The sequence below is a fragment of the Passer domesticus genome, chromosome Z (genome assembly GCF_036417665.1).
Source record: "Passer domesticus isolate bPasDom1 chromosome Z, bPasDom1.hap1, whole genome shotgun sequence".
In the NCBI taxonomy this organism is placed as follows: Eukaryota; Metazoa; Chordata; class Aves; order Passeriformes; family Passeridae; genus Passer; species Passer domesticus.
Window position 1 is genome coordinate 10,748,077 of NC_087512.1, and position 22,813 is coordinate 10,770,889.

At 45.3% G+C, this 22,813-nt stretch overlaps 1 protein-coding gene and 1 long non-coding RNA gene across 4 annotated transcripts; one reads left to right on the plus strand and one right to left on the minus strand.

Annotated features, from left to right (window-relative positions):
* Positions 1 to 381: 381 nt before the first annotated feature.
* On the minus strand, positions 382 to 2,668 carry LOC135290572 (uncharacterized). Of its 2 annotated transcripts, none has more exons than XM_064404495.1 (2): positions 2,163 to 2,668; positions 382 to 2,035 (listed from the first exon to the last, which is right to left on the minus strand). In XM_064404495.1, the coding sequence occupies exons 1-2, from the start codon at positions 2,586 to 2,588 to the stop codon at positions 572 to 574; spliced, it is 1,890 nt and encodes a 629-aa protein (XP_064260565.1). In that variant the 5' UTR covers positions 2,589 to 2,668; the 3' UTR covers positions 382 to 571. The 2 variants fall into 2 exon arrangements, with proteins under 2 accessions (XP_064260565.1, XP_064260564.1); XM_064404494.1 differs by having other exon boundaries at positions 382 to 2,038.
* Positions 2,513 to 7,679, plus strand: LOC135290573 (uncharacterized). 2 transcript variants are annotated; one of them, XR_010353337.1, is made up of 3 exons: positions 2,513 to 2,968; positions 6,678 to 6,731; positions 7,561 to 7,679. It is a non-coding gene; the product is annotated as an uncharacterized LOC135290573 (long non-coding RNA). The 2 variants fall into 2 exon arrangements; XR_010353338.1 differs by having other exon boundaries at positions 2,514 to 2,835.
* Positions 7,680 to 22,813: the final 15,134 nt, after the last annotated feature.

The following is a 22,813-nucleotide window of genomic DNA, read 5'->3' on the forward strand; positions in this document are numbered from 1 at the left end:
AAGGAGCTTTGAAGATGAGATGAGACTTTCTCGAAAGGTTTCTGGGTTTTCACTGCCAAGAAGGGAGAGATAAATGTTCAAAGAATTCCTGTGCAGAGAGGCTCTTCATGGGCTGGGCAGGGCAGAAGGGCTGTTTGGAGGTTGGCTACAGCCGTGCCATGTCCTGTGGGATCTCAGTGCTAGCAGCGGGAGTAATTCTCCTCTGCTTCCTCATAAATCCAGGCAAGAAGGACATTTTGAGCTATAGGATTGAACCATAACTACGTTATCTGACAGGAGCTGAGCATGAGCACCATGAAGAGCTCATGTCACCACCCTGGGGACCTGTGAAGACAAGGAGGGGCAGAGAAAGCAAAATGAAGCAGAGAGGCACTGTTGTTAAAGTAACAACTTTCATTGGCATCAAAATTTGTCTACATCAAATCCTAAATGGGTCTGTAACTCATCTAACCTGGGCCTTTTTCCAGGTCTCTCTGTTCTTCCGCCTGCTCCTTTGGCCTTGTTGTTCCACAGATCTTGCTATTCCATAGTCTAGAATCCTTGGACCATGTGCACAGCCTTGTGCAGTGTCTCATTTCTGATCTCCTGGGCCATGTCCAGCAGATCTGTGGCATCGGCTGTTGGCTCCTGCTTCTGCCTCTCTCCTGTGGTGCAGTTTGAGGGCATGGTTCAGCCAACCCTCATGAGGTGGGGTGTTGATGACAGTAGAGGCAAAAAGTCTGTAGGCACATCCTGCAGGTCTTGCAATCACTTCATCTGGGCTTTGTTTCCAGTCCTGCTGCTCCTTCACCTCTTGGAAAGGTCTCTGGACCAAATGATGGGCCTTCTTTACAATTTCAGCTCTGAAGTACTTGGCCATGTCCAACACTCGTGGGTTATTGACTGTGGGACTGTGTGGGGCATGTGCTGGACTCTCTGCCTCCTCTGTTCTGGCTGTTGCTGTCATCACCTTATTCCTGCTTCCTTCCCTCTCCCACTTTTCTTCTGGCTGCTGGACAGGTTCCTGGATCATAAGCCAGGCCCTCTTAACAATGTCAGTCCTGATGTAGTCAGCCATGTCCAGCAGAGGGGTATCGACTGTGGGGCTGTGTGGGGTATGTGCTAGGCTCTCTGGCCCCTCTGTTTTGGCTGTTGCTGTTGTTGCCTCATCCATGCTTCCTTTCTGCTCCCACTCTTCTTCTAGCTCCTGGACAGGTTCCTGGATCATAAGCCAGGCCCTCTTAACAATCTCAGTTCTGGTGTAATCAGCTGAGTCCAGCAGTAGCGGAGCATCGGTTGTGGGGCTCTGCAGGCCAGCTTCCAGATTCTCTGCCCCTTCTGCTGTGGCTTTGTGTCCTGTCACCTTGTTCTCGCTTTGTTCCTGGCCCCACATTTCTCTTTGTGGCTCGTCAAGTTCTTGGACTACAAGGACGCTCTTGTCCAGGCCCTCAGCCTCCATGGACTCGGCTTTGTCCAGCTGAGCGGGGCCATCAGCTGTGGGCCCATGTGGAGCAGGTGCCTCATTCTCTGTCCCTGCTGCTCTTGCAGCCTCCATGGGGGCAGAAGAAGCTGGTGGCTCTGCCTTCTCATGTTTGAGAGGTGTACAGTGTCCCACGGAAGCTACAAGTGGGGCAAAATCAGCCAGCTGCACATCTGCTGGATGCACTGGGGCAGGAGACGCTCTCAGCAGTTTGTCAGCTGCTTCTCCTGCAGCCTCTCTATCCACACTGATAGAGAAGCTGGGACCCTCCCTGGGATCAGTGTTGTCCTCCAGACCCAAGGAACTGACCCAGTGTTGGACAGGAGGTGACCCAACAGCATCTGTTCCTTGGGACAGCTCTGTGTCTGTTGCATCTTGCCATTCCTCCTCCTCTGACATCTCAATGTCAACGGCATTTTCCCATTCCTCTTCCTCTGAGAGCTCTGTGTCCATGGCATCTGCCCATTCCTCTTCCTCAGACAGCTCTGCATCAGTGGCAGTTTCACGCTCCTGTTCCCTGATCAAGGCCACTGCCCTGATGATTGGAGCTTGGGCTCCCAGCTGCTCCTGCATCACCTGCTTATTCAAGATACCCTCATGAACTCCCCTGTCACCTGTGGTGAGGGGCAGCCAGCCACCCAGGAGAGGCTTTGCCCCTGTCCTGTCCTGTCTCAGGCCATCCCATTCTGTCCTTGGCACTCACCTGCCCAGGTGTGTCATCCAGTCCCCCCGAGCATCTCAGAGACAAACCCTGTCCTTGGCTTTCTGGCTGTTGTACCTCCCTGTCCTCCAGGCCATCCTGCTGCTGTGGCTGGGTGGCTTTCCAGAGGGAGGCCTGTCTGCTTGTGCTTCTGGCTGGGCAGCTCCCGTCCACGTCCTCGGGAGGGCTCCTCTTAAAGGACACGATGACCTCCCTCACAAAAGGCCCCTGCTTCTTGTGCCCCCACAGCCATGTAGTGCTTTGGTAGCACTCAATGTACACCGACAGCCCTGGTGGCTCCTGCTGTGCTGCTTGTTGCTGGTGGTCTCTCCCTGCATCCCTGCTCAGGGAAGCTGACACAGCGAAGCCACATGCCTGTGCCGGCCATGCTCCCAGCTGCTCCTCCTTCTCCATGGTTGTCTTTGGCATCCTCTGCTGCAGAATTGTCAGTGTTCCCCTGGGCAGCTGCTACTTCCTGAGGGAGGTGCTCTTCTAGGGCACTGCATCACAAACAGCCACTGTCACACCAGACCACTGTCACAAAGGGCCATGACCCAGCACCACCTTTGAGGGCAGGGCAGATCACTGTGATGCTGGCTGAGTCTTGTGTGAACTGGCAGAGAGAACGGCCACTGCTTGGGCCATGGCACAAGGGACAGCAAAAGCAGGAAGCCAGGTGGTTGCTTTCCCTGCCTGAGAGCCCAAGCTGGCTTGTATCCCCCAGAGAGCCGGGGAAGATCAAGCTCCAGATCTTTGCCATTGGGCACTGTTGGCAGGTCTGGGCAGGGCAGGGCATCTGAGATGGAAAAGTTAGTTCAGAGATCATAGCTTTTAGTATTTAAAATCTTGTATGATGATTAGAGAAAGAGATGAAGTTGAGAACTGAGCCTTTGAGGAGTCCTAGCATGACCTGGTTGGGCTGGATATTGCATTGGGCTGAACCAGCCAGTCTGCAATGCTGACCAGAGAAGTGCAGTATCCTAAAAAGCAGGTTTTTTGTAGGCCTCCCTGGCTCTGGCTGGCTGCAAGTTTTCCATTCCTTTTGAAATGGTTCAATTTACCAATATTTACATGAGTTCACGGAGATTTTATCTCCTGCCATCATAAACATAGCCAGTCTTACATTTCTTATAGACACAAAGTTCTGTGCTGTCATGGAACAGGAAATACAGGTGGAAGTTTCTCCTTGTTAGCAAATCTCTAACCAGAGGCAGTGCAGGTGATTGCATGAGATCACACAAAGCAACAATCTTGATGACAACCAGAGTACCAAGTGTAGTGACTGCCTCATACAGGATGACTTGATTGGATGCTCCTAAAATGCCACATGCAGTTGGTGAGATTTGCAAGCCAAAAGTGTCTGCTGTGGAAAAAATACAGAGATGTGCACAACTGCATGGCTTCCTGAGAATGTGTTTTGCCCATCTCCTACTTTCTCCTTGTCATGGCTTGAGGACTACAAACACTCTCAGATGCTGCCTTTTCATCCTGAGGAATCCTGGTTACATACTACAGTCATCTGATGCAGCCTTTTGGAGTTGTGCCTTGCATGCCAAAATGCTGGATGGCTTCATTTCACTCCAGGTTCACAGAACCAAAACGTGTCTTCAGGCCATCCTTGCCAGTTCTGTTATCACTTGCATTTTTCATGGAGGCTCCTCCTGCCATTTGGACAGTCCAGGAGACAGAAGTGGCAGCTGTGGTACCATTCCTCTTATATTCCCTTCAATCATTGCATATTGGCAGTAAGACTTACAACTTTAAATCAGGAAGGTTCAGAAAATACTCAGATGCATCATAAAAATCCCAGGATCTATGAAGTATGTTTTTAAAGCTTTTCTTTACTTTGTGGCACTCCCAAATCTCTATTTACAAAACTCTGGCCCAACTTTCACTACACACTCCTGTGTGTGTTAATGTAATCACACAAGTGCCTAAGAAGTCAGAAGTTGACCCTTCAAGTTTTCTGATCCTAATCTCAGCCTGAAGCAGAAATGGCAATGCAATTTTAACCACTGAGTTCTCATTTTTAAAGGCTTCTTTCTACTTTTCAGAGTAGGAAGATGATGGTCACCTCACCAAGAGGGACATAGACCAGGCAGGTGTGTTTATTGCAGTCTTTCCATCTTACCCATGGATAATGGCCTGAGATGGTCTCAGCACCCTGAGCTGCAGGACCATGACTGCGAGAATGATCAATTCCCCTTTGACTCTGAACACGTGAGGGATCTGCTGCTCCATCTGGATCTCTACAAATCTGTTGAGGGATTCATCAGAGAATGCCCAGAGAGCTGGCTGGTGTCATAACAAAGCCTCTCTGGATGACTTTTTGAGCGGTCTTGGGAATCTGCAGTGTCCTGATTTTCAAGATGGGTGAGAAAGAGGATCCTGGAAATCACAAGCTTGTCAAACTCACTTCTAGTGCTTGGTAAAATCAGAGAAAAGATTCTTCTGGGAGGTACTGAAAAACACCTGGAGGACAATGCAATCATTGATCATAGCCAGCATGGCTTCATGGGGGAAAGTCCTGTTTGTCAAACCTAATTTCCTTTCATGACAAGGTAGCCCACACAGTTGATCATCCGAAGCCACTGCATGTTATTTTTCCCTTTTTGCATTTCAGCAAAGCTTTTGATACTGTCTCTCACAGACAGATACTGTCTTTCTGGACAAAATGTGCAGTTCACAGCTGGATAAACATAGCCTGTGATGGCTGAGCACCTGGCTCATAGGTGAGGCACAAAGGGTTACAGTGAATGGTGACCTGTCACCAGCAGGGTTCCACAAGGCTCCATCCTTGGCCCTGTGTTCCTCAACATCTTCATAAATCACTTGTACTTAGGACTGGAAAGAATGCTAAGTAAATTCACAAACAGTACAAAACTGGGAGGAGCTGGTGAATCCCTCATAGGAGAGAGGTACTGGAAAGACACCTTGACAATTAGAGAGATGGGAAATTATCAACTGTATGAAATTCAACAAAGATAGGTGCTGGCTTCTGCACCTAGGATGGGGCAACCCTTGTTGTGTGTATAGACTGGGAAAGGAGATGCTGGAGACCAGTGCCACGGAAATGGCCCTGGGGTTCCTGGCTGATGGCAAGCTGAACGTGAGTCAGCAGTGCCCTGGCAAACAGGAGGGCCAACCCTGTCCTGGGGGCATCAGGCACAGCATCAACAGCCGGTGTGGTTGTTTAGCCTGGAGAAGGGGGGACCTTGATACTCTCTACAACTCCCTGACAGGAGGGTCAGGTGGGGGTCGGTCTCTTTTCCCAGGCAACCAGCAACACAATGACTGAACATTAAGCTGTGCCTGGGGAGGTTCAGGTTGGACATTAGGAAGAATTTCTTCACTGAAAAGGTGATTAGGCATTGGAATGGGTTGCCCAAGGAAGAGTTGCTGTCCCTGGAAATACAGAAAGGCTGGATGTGTTACTCAGTGCCATGGTTTGGTTGACATGATGGTGTTCTGTAACAGGTTGGACTCAATGATCTCAGAGGTCATTTCCAATCTGATTGATTCTGTGATTCTGTGATTTTTTTTTGTGGTGACCAGTGACAGAACCCAACGGAAGTACCTGAAGTTGTGTTAGGTTGGATTTTAGGAAAGGGTTCTTCAGCCAGAGGGTGGCTGGGCACTGGAACAGCTCCCCAAGAAAGCGGTCACAGCACCAGCCTGACAGAGTTCCAGAAGTGTTTGGACAATGCTCTCAGGGACATGGTGTGATTCTTAGGGTGGTCCTGTGCACAGCCAGGAGTTACACTTGAGGGTCCTTGTGAGTTCCTTCCAACTCAGCAAATTCAATGATTGTGTGACTTCTCTCTTCTTGGATGGATTTTGTTTACTTACTCGTGTAAAAAAATGTCTGCTGTTCTCAAATGAGTCCCAGTAAAAAATCCGCTGATAAAAGTTGTGAGTGCTCCAATGAATGAAAGCCAGAATGTTTTCAAAATCTTGATCAGATTCTCTAGAATTTTGAAAAGGCTGAAATTCCACATATGCTACAGTTTGCCTCTTGTAATAGCAGCCAGCAGAACTTTGATGAAGCATTTTTGTCCAGTAGAGTGTCCTGTTAATATAATTATGGAAAGAAAATTTTTTTTAGCAAAAGGACTGAAGTAATGAGATTTTGAGGAAAATGAAAAAAAAAACTAATAAAAAAAAATTTTTTTTCCAGTAGCATTATAGAAATATCTTGATTAGAAATATTTAAAATCATCATCAGTGAAAGTAAAAAGTTAAACTTTATAAATCACTTAGACATAAAGTTTGGACCAGCCTGCAATCCAGTCTTGTCTTTCCGCTACCAACCCCAAATTGTTAATTTTGTTTTGAAGCAATCAATCTGAAATGTTTGCATGATTCATTGTGAAACTGATCTTGTGTTAAAATTTCAAATTAAATTTTAAAATGTTCTCTGTTTGTTTTTCTAGTCAGCCTTCAGATGGTGGTAGTCCAAGCTAAATGTTTGTAAATTTTTTACATATTTACCTCTTATTTTACCTTCCTTTTTTATAGCTTACAGTAGTCTTCCATTGCAACTAAATCAGCAACTACAGAGCTAAGAGGGAGGTGAGTGTTGTGCCAGCCCCAGGCAGTATCAATTGCCCACATATGCTAGTCTGATCTAGACCCCCTAGAGCTCTTGCTCTAAGGCAGAGCATTGCAAGGTTTCTCAGAGCTGTGAGCTGATGATAGATTTTTTTGCATAAAGCCATAGCCAGCTTTTCCTGTGCTGAAATTTAAGGAGAATAGGTTCTGCATTTACATTTCATGTATTTGAGGGCAAATGCCATGTTTTGGCTGGTCTTCCTTTCCTCTGGATAAGCAACATTTTCCCCTTCTTTGCGTGCTCAGTTACCCTTATCTATTGAAATTCCTTAGGGCCATCCCTCTTCCCAGCCAGCAGCTATTTAATAATAGTAACATTTCATATCCTGCTGACTAAATCATTCATGGAAATACCAAATTGGTCCCCATTTAGGGCAAATTGACCAGGATTCCTGTTTGATTTTCCCTTGCAGTGAAAAACTGAAATGTACCTTGTCTGGTATCTACTTGTTTAGCATCCATTTAATTGTCGATCCATCTAGAAAATGTTTCTTTGATTAACTTCTGAGAAAGTCTAGTAAGGGTTTGTGTAAATCAATATAAATGACATTTCCAGCTTCTCTTCACCCAATGACTGGTTTGATCACAAAGAATACTGGAGTGGTTTTATGTCATTTGTTTTCAACAAACCCATGTGTCATTTAATTTACTGCCTCCCTATCCTGGGGAGAGTTTCCTGTTTGACCTTACATTTTTTAGTAACTGGAATGAAGCTGACCAGGTTAATTTTTTTCCTTCTCCTTTTCCCATTTTCCTCTCTGCTAAAATACTGCATTTCTGCTCTTTGCAGCTTTTGGGAGTACCTTTCTGTCCATCAGACATTTTCTTCATGCCAGAACTGTTAGCGGCTCTGCAGCTGAACCACATCGCCACCTCATGTGAATTTCACTACACCAGTGCATTTAAAAATCCTGTATTTGATCCTTAACCTAACCAAAAACTTAACTCTAAATCCAATAATCTAATGCACTAATAAGAAGTTGGGTCAGTGGGTCACAGAGAACAGTGATGCTGTTCTGAGAGCTCTGCTTTGACCTCTGCCTGTAGGGTTGATGCCTTGCTGACTTGTATGGCACTCCATCCTTTCCCATTAGAAGGTTTACTGTCATCCTGTCTTTCTTAAAGACCTCTAGCTTTGATGGAAAGAGCATTGTAAGCGATGATTATTTCTGTGCATTATAAGCTCAAACAGACTGGGGATTTTTTTTCCCCAAATGCAATGAAGATCCAAAGAAAATTCCAGAAACACCGTATTTTCCGTTTAACTAATGCATATAAAGTACTTCAAAGTGTTGTAGCCATAGCTGTCATATGTACGTAAACACGGTCAAAATTAGAATTGGGTTGCATCTTCAGCAAAGCTCTAAGACTACCTGCTGCTTGAGTTGTGTCTGGTGAAATTCTTGGTGCTGAAATGAAGTTCTGACTGATGTGAAGTATATCCTCAAGCTCTTGCTCTAAGGCAGAGCATTGCAAGCCTTCTCAGAGTTCTGAGCTGATGATAGATTTTTTTTGCATAAATATTATTTTTCTAGGCCATTTCTGCAGGGTCTCTGCAGCATTTGCTGGCTGGAATGATGAAAGGCTATGCTGAGAGAAAGAAAGATAAACAAACTTAGCAAGTGCAGGGAGAGGAAGCTGTACTTCCTCCAAACCATTCTCAGCACTGTTTCTAAGCTGTTTACTTCCTATTTTGATACCTAGAGCAACAAGAGACAAGGTTTCCAAGCAGAATTCAATTGGCCTTAGGCACTGTTTAGCCTCACTTCCTTTCAGGAAGCAATTGTGATAAGGTCTGAGGCTTTGTTCTGGGAGGTTTTTTCATCTATAATGTTGGGAACACACAACCCTTGTTGCGGTTTGATTTAGTTCTTTATTTGTTTAATTCATTATTGTACTATGTTGGAAAATGGTTTGTTCCATGTACCCCATCTCAGTTCTCAGAATGGTTTTTCCTAAGTTGTGTACACCCCTCTCTCCGTCAATCTCCTTTGCACATACCCCTATTTCTAGACCTTTCACTGCCAATCCTCTAAACCCTGCCCCTGCAGCATATCTATCACTGTTTGCCACTCTCTCCTATCCAGAAACTTCTGTGTGAGTTATGATATCCCACCTCTCCCATTGGTTTATTATGTATGCACTCCTCCCTTCTCCTCCATTATTGGTTGTCTTGTAATGTTAGTCCCTCCTCATGCTCCTCCCTTGAGAGTTAGCCCATTGGTTGTTAGGCTGTCTCCTCCCCAGTGCCAGCCCCCCTTTATAAGTTGCTGCAGAGTCATTGGGGCTCTTTCATGCATGATTCCTCTAGGCTGCTTGATTTATTTCTTCTCCCCTCAGAGAAGGAATAAACAGCTTAGAAGTCACAGCCAGAGAGCCCTTCTCTTTCTCATTCTCTGCCACATCGTGATGTGAAACCTCTCTGAGTGTCTGCTCAGCCCAGGCCAGCTAAAGGAGTGGGCCAAACTGCTACTCTTGTCCCTGAGTTGTGGCTAAAGCTGGGGAGCAGCCCCTCAGTGGTGTCATGCTGAGGTCCAGGAGTGGGGGGTGAGCCAGCCCCAGTGCCCTTCCTGGCACCCATGATCGGCAACTGGTGGCGTTAGCTTGGTGCCCAGCGTGAGGCATCTGGGCATTTTCTAGTGGAAATTTCATTCCTGGACATTGCTTCAGCAAGATTTCACGGAAAGACTGCTGCGGAATGTGTGGGCACTTTTGTCTGCTCAGTCTCGGCACATCAAGCGCCCCCAATGAGCCTGTGTGCATTCTAGCTGTGCGGCTCCTGGGGGATTGGAAGGCCAACCCACTTTGTCAGTCCTTGTCTGAAACGTGAGGAACAACCTTCCTTGTTGGAGCAGACCCTTGGGGAGTTTTTTTTTTTTTTTTTTTTGAGTCTGTTGGTCCTGTGAGTATTCCCAGGGAGTGAACCTGATTGGGAGGGAGTTAAGGTGCTGCCACAGGTAGTACCCTGGAGTGTAACTCCCGTTAAGGAGGGGAGGTGCGGGGCCTTGTGTAGAAACACTCTGACCACCAGTGGGCTTGGGAACCTTGTTGCTTAATTTTGCATTTCCTTCCACAAATGGGTTGAGCACTGGGTTGTTAGCCTCTTGAATGTATTTATGGGTGTGAAGCTTTCAAATCAGGAAAGAGAGGCTGTGGTGGGAGGGGGGATGAAATGTAAAAAAAAGTTTAGTTAAGAGGTTTGTGAAGTGGATTTTTTTCAATTTCCCAAACAGCACCTTGGAGGATGTAAAGTCTGTACAGTTCTGGATGGCAGTGGGCACTAAGCTCACCAAACATTGAAAGGTGAAAAACCAGGTGACGAGTTTTTCCATCTGTTCATTAAGATGAGATCATTAGTGGCAAGTTCAGATGAAAAGAGGAAAGTTGAAGAAAATCCTCCACAATCTCCCCAGGTTTCCCTGAAACCCGCACATCCTGATCCCTCTGTACCTGATTCCCTGTGTCCCAAACCGAGTGAATCTGGGAGAGCAGACCATCCTGAGATGGTGCAGGGCAGCCCTAACTTAGCTAGATGTCTCCCTGGCTCCCCACAATCCCCTCAGTACCCTGTTTGTCCTGGTGGGACTGGTGACTCTGTCAAGACTTCTTTCCTAGACCTTAATACCTTTATCCCAAGTCCTGTAGTTAAACCTTTAGGTGAGTTTCAAGATACTTGCTCTTTTTCCGCTCAAGGTTCACTAGATGGCGAAGGACATGTGGCGTGGCCCTCATGTTATGGACCTCCTCCACCTTCTACTTCCCAAAATCCTTTTCTTTTTGCACCCCTTCCCCCACTCCAGCCCCTTCTTGGATTCTGGCTTCTTGTCTTCCTTTTCCCCACCTAATTTGGATCTGCCTTTTACTCCCCTTCCGGTCGTCCCTGCAAATGTCATCATTGTGTTCCCTCTCCTTCAAGTATTCTCTCCACTTCTGGCTCCACCCCTCAGCATTCGGGACAGCTCCTCCCACCTCCAGTTTCCCACACACCTCCTTCCCACAGTACCGAGGGAATGGAAAGTGACAGGGTGGAAGAACGGAAGTCAGATGAGGAAGGCCCGCTCGTATTTTCTGCTCCTGTTTCCTATGACGGTAGGAGGAAGCATCCCAAGTGGATACTTTTCCCTTATCAAAACATCAAAGTGTTGTACAAGAGTCAGAAAGATACCAGCAAGTCCAGTGAATATTTTAAAGGCTTTCTGAGGACCACCCTTTTGGCCAATGTCTTAGTCCACGGAGACCTCAAAGAGATATTCTCCAGTCTATGTAGTCCATCTGGGGGTGGCCACTCTTGTGCCATGGGAAGTGTGCTAGCCAGCGACTTTCTACCCTGCGGCCACAGTGCAAATCACAGTTGGTGCACCAATGTCGGACATCTTCTGGTGCTTTTACCATTTCCACCACCACAAGAGATGCTGCCTTCACCACACGTCACCGCAGTGAGAGAAGCCTGACAAACTGACTGGTTTTGTGGTTAATCGGCCCTTGGATTTACAGTCTGTGCCAATGTCCCTGCATGAGCATGCTGAGTTTTATTTGGTGGTGCTCCTGCAGGACAAAGATGCAGCCTTCCCTCTGATGCCTGGGAAGGTGTTTTCAGAACCGAGGAACCCCTTTCCAGCCTTGTTTCCAGGAGTCGATGGTTGGGTGAGTTCCCTGGTGGCTGTGGTGGACCCAGCCAGGGACTCAGGTGTTGGGTGGCTGTGTCTTGAGGGAGGGGATGTGCTATGTGTGGTGCTAGCAGTCTGACCCAGTTGGTTTCCTGGGCCCTACTTTTCCTGCAGAGAGTGGGTGGAAATCGGGCCGAGTACGCAGGATGGGCGTTAGGCTGTCTACTCCGCAAAGGGAGATGTATCTCCAAGTCGTGGGAGCCCTGAGGGAGGGGGTGCCAGTTATTCTAAGGGAATGTTAAAGAAATCTATTCAGCATTTTTTTTAGTTTTCCCAGTATCACCCCACAAGATAGTCAGAGAGAGGATTTTGGAAGAAAGTAGGTGTTGTGTTAACGAATGCCACCAAGAGGAATAACCCTTCAGTTAAGGATGGATTTATTAAATTGTTTTTGCTGGTTTGGGATGTCATCAAAGAGAAGGAAAAAGAATCTTAAAAAACCCCCACAAGTTTGTCCCCAGTTCTCTGAAGAGGCCCTTGTTCCCCCTTTTCTTCTCCAGTTCCCACTTCCCCTACACTGGGTGGACAAGGGGCAACAGCCCATCAAGAAAAGACACAGGGATGCCACCATCTCCCTCGCTCCCCCTGGTTCCCTTGGTACCATCACCCTGACAGTGATGGCCACACTCAGGGATCCTGCCCTAGTCCCTCATTCCAACCCCTTTGTCCCTGTTGAAAATCCCAGTGGTGTGTCCCAAGGTAGTTTTATTCCAAGGTAGTTTTTATTTATACCAAGATGGTTTCCTCTTCTATCCCAGAGAAGCACCACAAAATGGCCGATGCCTTGTGGCGGGTGTTTCTCCTTCCCATAATCCTTTCCTTCCCCTTCCTGCACAAGCCCTGGGCTTCTCCCTTCCTTCCCCTAATGTGGTGGCCTACAGCTGGCCTGTAGGCCTCAAAGTAGAAATAATTATAATATTGTAATGAAAATGTGTGATCAGGTACATAATTACCTTACTTACATAATTCAACCAGTAAGAGCAGGCCCAGGCCATTGGAGACTAGGCTTCTCTTGGCTGGCTGAGCAGGAAGTAACAGGCTCAGCCAATGAGGATTAACGTCATGGGCTCCTAAGTTATATAAGGGAGCAAGATCTGAATAAAGTGAACTGTTGCTGCATGACCTCAGTGTGTCTTGTCACTGGTCTGTCTCCGAAACTGTGACAATTGGTGACCCCGACGTGATCGCAACAGCTGCTGCCAGCAGAATGGGGAGACAGACAGGGCAACCAGGAAGAGCTGCCCGCAGCCTTCGAGCTCTGAAGAACCGCATACAGAGCTGTGATGGGTCTGGACCCCCTTTTATTTTTTCTTTCAATTTTTCTTTTTTGTAAGTGGAGGACACCACCAGCATGGGAGCATGGACTTCAACACCAGAAGATCCTCTTCTGAAGGTGTAAAGTCCCATTTTAAAGAAAAGATTTCAGAAATATGGGAACAGGCTTTATTAGCCCTCATAATGTGGTGTGAGAGCCATGAACTGGATGTATCAGAAGGGGCCGCCCTAGATTTAAAAACTTGGGAATGGGCCAGCCAACATATCCTAACAGCTGCCTCCACAGGAGATGATTCTGCCATTTATGTTATCAAACCATGAACGTGATAAAAATGTTGCAGAGCGAGCGGGTGGTGAGAACGACAGAGGAATTACAACTGGCACTGCTGGCTGAGGTGAATGGTGAAAGCAGGGCACCAAGGTGGTAGGGCAGGCAGATGCTGTGCCAGGTGGGAGAAGGAAAAGGATGGGTACAGAAAGTACAACACGCTGGGAGGTTTATGGGGTCTCCCCAGGTGAGGGTGACCTACCCGGGGAGTGCCCTGATACCCTCCAGGACCAGGATCTGTTGGTGGATTGCCCCATCCCTGGGGCTGTCAGCAAAACTGCCCCAAGCAGCCGTGCTGTGCTAAATGGTCACTCTGCAGCCCATCTGTTTCCTGCCGTGGCTGTTGAGGCCTCTGAAACAACTGGTCACTTTCCCGCTCTGCTGCCCCTTGTTCTGCCATGCTGGCAGAAACCTCCATAACCACCCAAGACCAGCGCGCGTTGCCAGCAGCGTGCGCTGCCGCTGCTGCAGAGGGCGGAGAAACCCTGAGCACCCCAGAACTGCTTCCTCCCGAGGCCAACTGGAGCAGCTCCAAGACCACACCCTCAAGCCCCCTTCCGTGGGGTGTGCCTGAGTTTTCTATCCAGCCTCCAGGGGGTGAGGATGTACCTGCCCACCCCCATGACATGAGAGTGGGTCTGAGAAATGCGTCACCAGGAGTTCCCAGAGACCTCATACACAGAAGTGGTGCTGCTGTCCCAGTTGCTCCAATGCTGCTGGACCGAGAGTTTTCCCTAGATTACACACCAGCTAAGAACACAATATACGCCAGAGAGGACACTGTTGCTGAGCCACGACAGCAGAGAACTTTCCCTTTCAACCCTGGTGGGTCTTCCCCAGCCTAAAATTGTGTTTCTCAGTTATCCAGAATTGTGCAGACATATTATTTAAGAATAAAAGTTGCTAGACAAATTTATAACTAACCAGCCAAAGGTACAAATAAAGTTCTAAAGCTTATAGGATTATTAAGAAAACACCAAAAGTTAAGCCACTCAATATGCTTGTAAAAGAAAGCCTTGCATTCTTTAAAGTACACTTTTGAAACAGAAAAGGGGGAGTGCCTAGTGCTGCGTATACCCTAAAAACAAGTGAGACAATTAAAAGGATTTTATATACTCAAAGAAATGAAGAATAAGGATTTTATTTATTTAAGATTATAGATAACAGGCCTGAACTAATATTGTTTTTCTTGTTGTTTTCCCCACAGCTCTGAGAATTTAAATTTAGTTTTTAGATTAAGCTGTTTATTTTAGAGCTAAGTTGTAAATTTCTAATTGTTGAGCTGTTTCCTGTTGTTAAGAGTTAAGTTGTAAGTTCATAACTGTTAAGATATAAGCCTGCACTATGCCATATTGATAAGCTGTATCGCTAGTGGTCCCACCTGACAGCTCCCTAGAGTGAATATTACAAATTAAAGAATATATAGGATACATCACCAACTAAAAAGAGAACTGAGCCTCTTAAATTGAGTTGAAGGCCTCATTCCAAACCTAGGTCAAAGTTTTTACACAAAGCCGTGTCTGTCATCCTGCCTGCAAGGGCCCTGCAGGGGATGACAGGCACTGCTTTTGTATTCAAAAACAAGAAGGAGGAGCTGTGGTGGCCTACAGCTGGCCTGTAGGCCTCAAAGTAGAAATAAGTGTAAAATTATAATGAAAATACGTGATCAGTTACATAATTACCTTACTTATATAATTCAACCAGTAAGAGCAGGAGACTCAGGCTTTTCTTGGCTGACTGACCAGGAAGTAACAGGCTCAGCTAATGAGGATTAACATCATGGGCTCCTGAGGCATATAAGGGAGCAAGATCTGAATAAAGTGAGCTGTTGCTGCATGAGCTCAATGTGTCTTGTCACTGGTCTGTCTCCAAAACTGTGGCAATACCTCCCTGTTTTGCTTTGCCTTCTCTGTTCCTCCTTGTCTTCACAGCTCCCCAGGGTGCTGACATGAGGTCTTAATGCTGTTTTTGTTTAGCTTTTGGCTGATTAAGTTCATGAAGGGCACCATGAATTAGCAGCTGATACTGGAGCAGGTGGGAGCCCAAGGCCCAACCAGTTAGCCAGTGCCATAGACCAAGGAGGAGCAGGAGTATGGAGATGCCATTGACAGAGAGCTATCTGAGGAAAAGGAATGAGAAGACACCCTTGGTGCTAAACTGTCAGAGAAAGAGGAATGGGAACACAGAACAAACACAGAGCTGTCTCAAGGGACAGATGCCATTGGATCACCTCCTGTCCAACACTGGGTCAGTTCTTTGGACCTGGAGAACAACAAAGGCTCTCACAATGGTCCCAGGGAGCATTCCAGCTGCCCCAGCAGTGTGGGCAGAGAGGCTGCAGGAGAGGAAGCTGACAAACTGCTGAGAGCATCTCGTGCTGTAGTGCATCCAGCAGATGCACAACTGGCTGATTTTGTCCTGCTTGTAGCTCCCAAGGAAGAGGAGCACCATACACCTCTCAAACATGAGAAGGCAGAACCACCAGCTTCTTCTGCCCCCGTGGAGGCTGCAAGAGCAGCAGGGGCAGAGAACCAGGCACCTGCTCCACATGGCCCCACAGCCGATGGCCCAGCTCAGGCTGACACTTCTGAATACCTGAAGTGTGAGGTTGTGGGTAAGGCTGTAACAAGTGATCCAGGCATCGAAGAAGCAGGCAGAAGGGGTGGGGAACAAGACTCAGGTTAGGTGACAAGAGCAACAGACTTATCCAGGATTTGATACAGATCAGTTTGTGGATTACAGAAGTCTATTTTCCAACAGCAGCAGTTCCTCTCAGCTTCATTTTGCTTTCTCTTTTTGCAGTTAAGCTCCTTTGACCCTGGGGCCAGACCAGCCAGGAGTGGTGTGGTAAATAAAATGGATGGGCATGATTGGGTTACCTAAAAAGTAAAACAGCTTTAATGGCAGAACAACAAACAGCAGTAAGTAAACAAACAGTATAGGGTCTATAATGAAATCCCAGAATGGGTAGGTTCAACAGTGGTACATCTGGGGGTTGATCTGAGGGCAGGGATCCATTCACAAACCAGGATTAGGAATATGCAAAACAATGCAGCAAATGACAACCAATCAGGGGAGAGACTTGGGAACATCCTAGAAGCACAACTTTATATGGGTAAGCCTGCTACCATATTCACTCCCATGGGTCCTCGCTTTTCTAACTTAGCTCACCCTAACTTCAACATCAGTCTCTCTGTCTACTGGCCCAGTTCCATGGCCCCAAGTTGATGTTTTCTGTGTATGAAGTGGGACTGTCGCACTGTCCACCTTGGTCAGTTCCATTCCCACATTCTCTGCCTCTTGTTTTAACAGGTGCTTAGCGTGCTGACAGGAGTCTTTAATTCTGCTTGTGTTCAGCTCCTGTCAGGTGAAGTGGTTGTATTTCAATCCTCATACTGACAGCTAACAGCAGCTACACTGATGGTGCTTAGAGGATGCTTCCAGAGATGGAGATTATTGAGGGACAGCTTTTGAGGTGTTTTAAGAGCATGGAACCATCATCTCTCTAAGGACATAGTCGTTTGTTGGAGCAGAAGAGAGCCAGCTGTTACTGGTGTCAAAGACCGGCCTGGAACCTCAGGAACTGTCTGCAACACCAGAGAGAGAGAAGAGATAGAGGACTGAATTCTGCTGCTGCTGAGCCCAGCAGAACTTGTGGGCAAGTAAACTGTGTTTCCCTGCCTCTGCAGAGCCTCAGGGTCCTCTGGAACACATTTCCCCCAACAACACTGTGGAGTCTTCTGTTTGTTATCTTCCCTCTCGCTCTCCCCGTGGTGAGCACACACTTTTCCATCCCTTGCAGCACCCCACGGCTTTCACAAAGGCACCTTCACTGCGCTGCCCCGCTCCTCGGCCCGTGTCCCTGCCCAGACAATGGCTGAGAGTGGCTCTGCTGAGATGGGAGCGCTGCCATCTCTGCCCCCAGCCAAGGCCTCAGGGGACTGTCCCCACTGTGCTTTGGGTGGGAGCTGTGTCCCTGTCCCCCGTTTTCAATCAGCGAGGGGGATTTGGCTGAGATGGGATCTTTCTCCCTCTCCCTCACCGATCACTGCCACCCCTCCCTTGCTCCATTGGCCCCTTGTGCCTCTTTATGTTCCCCCAACTTTTCTGTACTGGTTCATACTCAAAACAAAGGCTCCATCTCCCTGCATAGCATTTGTGGAATGCTTAATGGTGATCATCAGTGTTGTCCTGCAATGGACGTGTGGACACTGGACACAGGGCTTTGTGCCATGGAGAGCCTCCCACTGCTTGGACACCACTGTGTGCTGCCTTGTTAGATTTGCTTTTTAACAGTACATCATGGTGCCTTTGAAACAACTAAGTGGAGACAAAGCCTTTAAAGCAAATTTTTTTTTTTTTTTTCTTTTTTTTTTTTGTAACGAACCAGCTGGGTCAGATATCCATCTCCCACAAAAGGCGAACACACAGAACACTTTAACAAAATGGCAACTTTCTCTTCCCTTTCCTCCAGCTGGGATGATCCCTGTCTCCTTTTCCATTGGCTGCGTACTCAGGAACTTGCAGTCTCTCCTGATTGTCACCCAGAAAACCAACCAGAACATATCCAAACCACAAACAACACACAAAATAAACAATTTTCATTCTTTAACTTAATAACCTTTTGGCTTCAGCAAAATATCACCTCATCTCTCACAGCTGGGTACTCAGAAATACACACTCTCCAGACTGCCTGCTCTTCTGTCCCCTCATAGGGTCTGTGGATCACTGTTACCTCACACCTGATGTGTTCTGCTATGTCCAGGACAGACTGGTCATCAGCTGTGGGTGTGTGTAGGGCACACTGCCGGGCTCTGTGACCCTGCTGCTCTGCTGTTGCTGCTGTCACCTCATTCATGCTGCCTTTTCATGCTGGGGAAGCTGGATGTGTATTGCAGCCATCTGATGCAGCTTTTTAAAGACATGCCTTGCATGCCAAAATGTTGGCTGGCTTAATTTAAACTCATTTGGTTTATAGAACCAAAATGTGTCATCAGGCCATTCTTGCCAGTTCTGTTGTTGCCTGCGTTTTTCATGGAGACTGCTCCTGACATTTGGATAGTCCAGGAGAAAGAAGTGGCAGCTGTGGTGCCATTGCTCTTACAGTCCCTTCAGTCATTGCCTTGTAAATCTAAGCCACTGGCCTGTACTTTGTACCAAGCAGCTGTCCTGGTTGCAGCCAGGGGAGCATTAATTTTTGCAGTAGCCAGGAGGAGCTTGGCTAACCAGAGGTTAGTCTGTACCACCCAAGTGATTGCGTGGGAGAAGGGGAAGTTACCTTTTCCAAGGGTGAGGGGTTCCTTCCCATTGTGTAAGCATGGTCAGGGGACTGATGGGCTCGACCTGGTTGTGAGCTGGAGGGAGTGGTTGTGTTTCTGCCTGTTTTGAGCTGGAGGGGGCAGCTGGGTATTGTGTCTTGTCAGGGATTTTCAAGGTGAGCAGTAATGTTCCTTTTCTTGTACCCTCTGTCTTTAGTATTGTTACTGGTAGTTTTCATCTTTCACTGCTGTTTCCAGTAAATTTTTCTTACCTCAACCCTTGATCCTCACCTTTTGTGTCTCAGTTTTCCTCTCCACCCCACTGGTGGGGGGAGGGAGAAGGGAACTGGGATGAGCAGGCAAGTGGCAGCATGATTTGGGGTTTCTGTGGGAGCACTAAACTGGGGAGTACCATTCCTAAACCATGGCAGCAGCTCTCATGATAAGAGTAAAATGTTTGCCTTTTCCTGATGGATTTATCTCATTATCCCATCAATATCACAAACTGTTCAAAAGAAACACATGAATAGATATTTACTTATTTGTCATTATGAATGCAAAAAGGAGCATTTTTAGTTCAGACTTCAAATGTGAATGTTTGACTTCTTTACTTGCTTGAAATAGTGTTCTGGAGATGGAAGTCAAGAAGAGCTTTATAAAATTCTGTGTTGTAATTTATGAGTTTGACAAAAAAAAAGATACTGAGTTTGCAACATCTATAGAATTTCTATTTCTTCTGTTGATTCAGAACATTTTGCTACTATGTCCTTACTAGAGACCAATGCATGATGTGTGAGCGAACACATTTTTTGGTCAGAAAGGCAAGTGAGCTGGAGTTTGACAAGCTTACCTTTCTTTGAGGACCTCTTTTTGCTCCCATGCCTTTCAAAAGAGAAAAACTCCCACATATTTAAGTTATGTAGGACCAACTGTTGAGGTAGGAGAGCAGTAAAGTCTTTTGCAAAACAATGGAAGTATGATGAAGAGAAGTATCAGGACACTCAGCCAGTCTCCTAGCAAATGAAGCAAGAACAACAAATGAAATCTTGATCTTTCAGGAAAAAGTCTGTTTGGAAAAGGCTGCATTCGGCCAAAGATATCACACTTACCGGGAGAAAGCTGTGCACTTAGGGAAGAAAAACTGTCTGCTGAGAATTAGCAGGACACCAATATCCAGGAAGCTGAACTTTGGCAATGAGTGTACAATTCTCTGAGCACTTCCTAAGAGATACGGCGCAGTGGACAGGGGTCTGAATGCATGCATCCTTCAGCAGGGAGTCCTCTGTGGCTTTGGGAGTATCTCAGGCAGTGCCTTGGGAAAAAAAAAAACAGTAAGAAACTTAAGGAATACACTGAATTTTTTTTCTTTCATAACCTGTAAGAGAAAGGTTTGAGGTTTTCTTGCTCTGGTTGTTTTGAAGGTCTGTTGAGGCGTGTTTGTTTTCAAAGAATTTCCTTTGTCTTGCATCTTAATCTAAAACAAAGACTTCTTACTGTTTTCAGGAACCTCCAGTGCAAAGTGATGCCTTTTCTACGTCTACCTGGAAGAGAGGCCAGACAGAGTAAAAAGTTGGGTATATTTATTGAAGGGCCTGCAGGTACATTTCTGACAGACAAACCACCCCAAAATAGACAATGGGTCATGAGTTCTCTCACTTTTATAAGTTTGGTCCATTTGCATATTGGGTATTAATCTTCCAATACAGACATGCAATGAAGTCATTTTACCCCAAGTTTTCTCCCCCTTCAACTCACTTTTGTTTCCAGTTGGGGCCTGGGACAATAAGGTGCCCTTGATTCCCAGGCCTAGAGAGGAACTAGGATCAAAATGTGAAGACAATAGCTAGCACTGTGTATAGAGTTTAGAGTTATGCACTAAAGAATTACAGGATTACAAATATATGAAAAACACACAAACTAAAATCCTAAGGCATCAAAAGGAGTTGTGGGAGTCCAGTTTCTGCAGACTTCCTAAGTAGTTTAAAACAACTCAAAACATCATGATTCTGGATATGCCTTGCCTTCTACATTTTAGAAGGGGGGAAGGTGTTATTACTGCAGAAAATTTAAAATCATAACAAAATATGGGCTCCACTTTAATGTGAGAACGGAAAGCGAATGGTATTATAAAGCTTAATGTTTATAGGAAGGAATGTTTTTCCTTTATAGCCTTTTCCTAAGTTTGAAATGCGTAGAGGAAGTCCAAACAGCATGTACACACTAGTTCCTACTTGGTTACTTTCCCTGTGTGAGGTCAGTAGATTTCAGTGGGTTAATTTGGGGTCCTGAACAGCTGAAAAATTTTGAAGTCACCTTCCTGGGGTTTTGAAGTATGCTATAATAGTTCGTAAAGAAAAAGATCAGATGGAGCAGGCCTCCTGCTTTCCCTGTTTCCTAGAAAGTGAGAGTAGAGTGGTTAGAAATGGGAGATGGGGGCGATCAAAATAATTTACAGCATCTTCTGGAACTCATCCATTATAGAAGTGATTTAAAACTTGGTGGGCTTTTTAATAATCAGCAGTCTTGAGACACTACCTCCTTGCACACTGCTGATTATAGCTGACACCTTTTGGGAGAGGATGATTTATTGTGTCAGGGGTATTTTCAATATATCTTTAAAAAAAAACCCCATTTTAGGGGAGCCTTAATTTCTTTTGCAAAGAAAATCAGACGGAAATATATACTTTTAAAATCCCACAGCTGGACTGACAGTGTTATTTAAAACTGTTTTGTAAATAAAAATGTAAGTTTTTCAGTTCTACACAATATTTGCTTTCAAAAGCAGCAGTCATTGATCACAAAGCAACTTCCTCACAAAGACTGGATCAGGTTATGAGATTGGAAAAAATCATCATTTGCATTCAAATGTGGATTTCTCACCTTCAGAAGTGAAATTTAAGTAAGGGGTCCTGAAAGATGAGTGGTTGGCAGTGAAACAGCAGTTTGTTGCAGAAATACACTTTATACACATGGTTATCATATTCTCAAGGGAAACTTTGAGTTACTACATGAAATTCTTAATTTCAAAATAATTCAGCTGAAAGTTTTTGAAGATGCTGAGACTGGCAGTAGTTCTGTCAATCAGGCTTATCCTGCTGTTGCAATTTTTTCTGAAGTCACCTGCAGAGGAAAAGATGGGCTTTGAAAGGTGCAATTTGGGTTCAAACTAGCTTTGAGTGCTGAGCAGTGTTTGGTTCTGCTCCAGGAAAAACGGGTCCTGAGTAGTCTCAGTTATGAGTAGTTGTTTAGGGGCTCTGTGTTTTTTACATTGCTTTCTTTTAAGGCCTGCAAATCCCAGTCTCTTTTGGAGTTTTCTCCTGCATGTTATTCTGTTTCTTCTGAGTAATTTTTTGAGATACCTGACAGCAATTGTACTGGCATACAGCGCTATATACTGAGTCTTTGTGGAAAGAAATTTATGTTGAAATTAATAAAACTATGATTTTATAATTATTATCTGTTAATACACAGACAAAGGAAATAAAATATTAAAATTCTTGTTAACCTTCCGTTTCAACCCTGCAACTCTCCTAAAGATATACCTAATTCAAGACCAGTGAGTTTACCCAAGACCTTTAAACTTGTAGTTGAGCACATTTCTGGTGTACTTCATTCAGCAGGGAAAATCACATCTTATTCCTTGACTACATTGTATAAAATGCAAATTTCTGCCTTTTTTAAATTTAAATTAAATTAATTAAAAAAAAATAATTGTGGAGAGAAATTACAGTAATTTTCAGGAGTTTATGTCTTTTGGAAAAGGCTTAGTTCTTACTAAAATCTTTCAACCTGTTATGTTGAATACTAAAGTTCAACCTAATGGGATTTTCCTATAGTTTTTGAAATGAAGTAAGTTTGTGTAGAATCCAATTTTGGAAAGAGTGAAGTTTAGGGAAAATATACGCTGTTTTCCTCAAAGGGAAACTATACACTATTTTATACACTTTTTCTGCAAAAAACTCACTGCAGGTAACGATATTTTGTTTTCTTTTGGATTTTGAAAGTGCATTAAAGTATTAGCTGCTTGTACTTGCAGTGTCATTTTATTATTTCCAATCTTTGCACAACTTGTAAATCTTGAGAAGCACTTTTGTAGTAGTTGTTTATTATTATATTGTTATTTATATTTTTATTTCTATTGACTATTGCTATATTGTGGTTGTTTATATTCTTATTTATATTTTTATTGTTTTAGCTCCTGCATAGCAATTTCTAATTGCTCTATCTATGTGTGATTTATTACATAGCAGGCCATAATGTATAGGGTTTTTCTGCAATTACTTATCACAGCAGCTTGTTTTGTTCTTTGGACACAGTGTTTGCAGTTCTTTCTTTATGAATTTTTCTCAGTTTCTGCAGGTTTTTTTGCAACTTTTTCTCACAGCTCTTGCTCTGCAGTCTTTATTCAAGCATACTGTTCATGTCATTTAACTCATTCTGCTCTGCAACAGTTTTAGTTTATTTAGACGTTGTACACAACCACTCACTTAAAACATTTGAATCCAATTGACATGA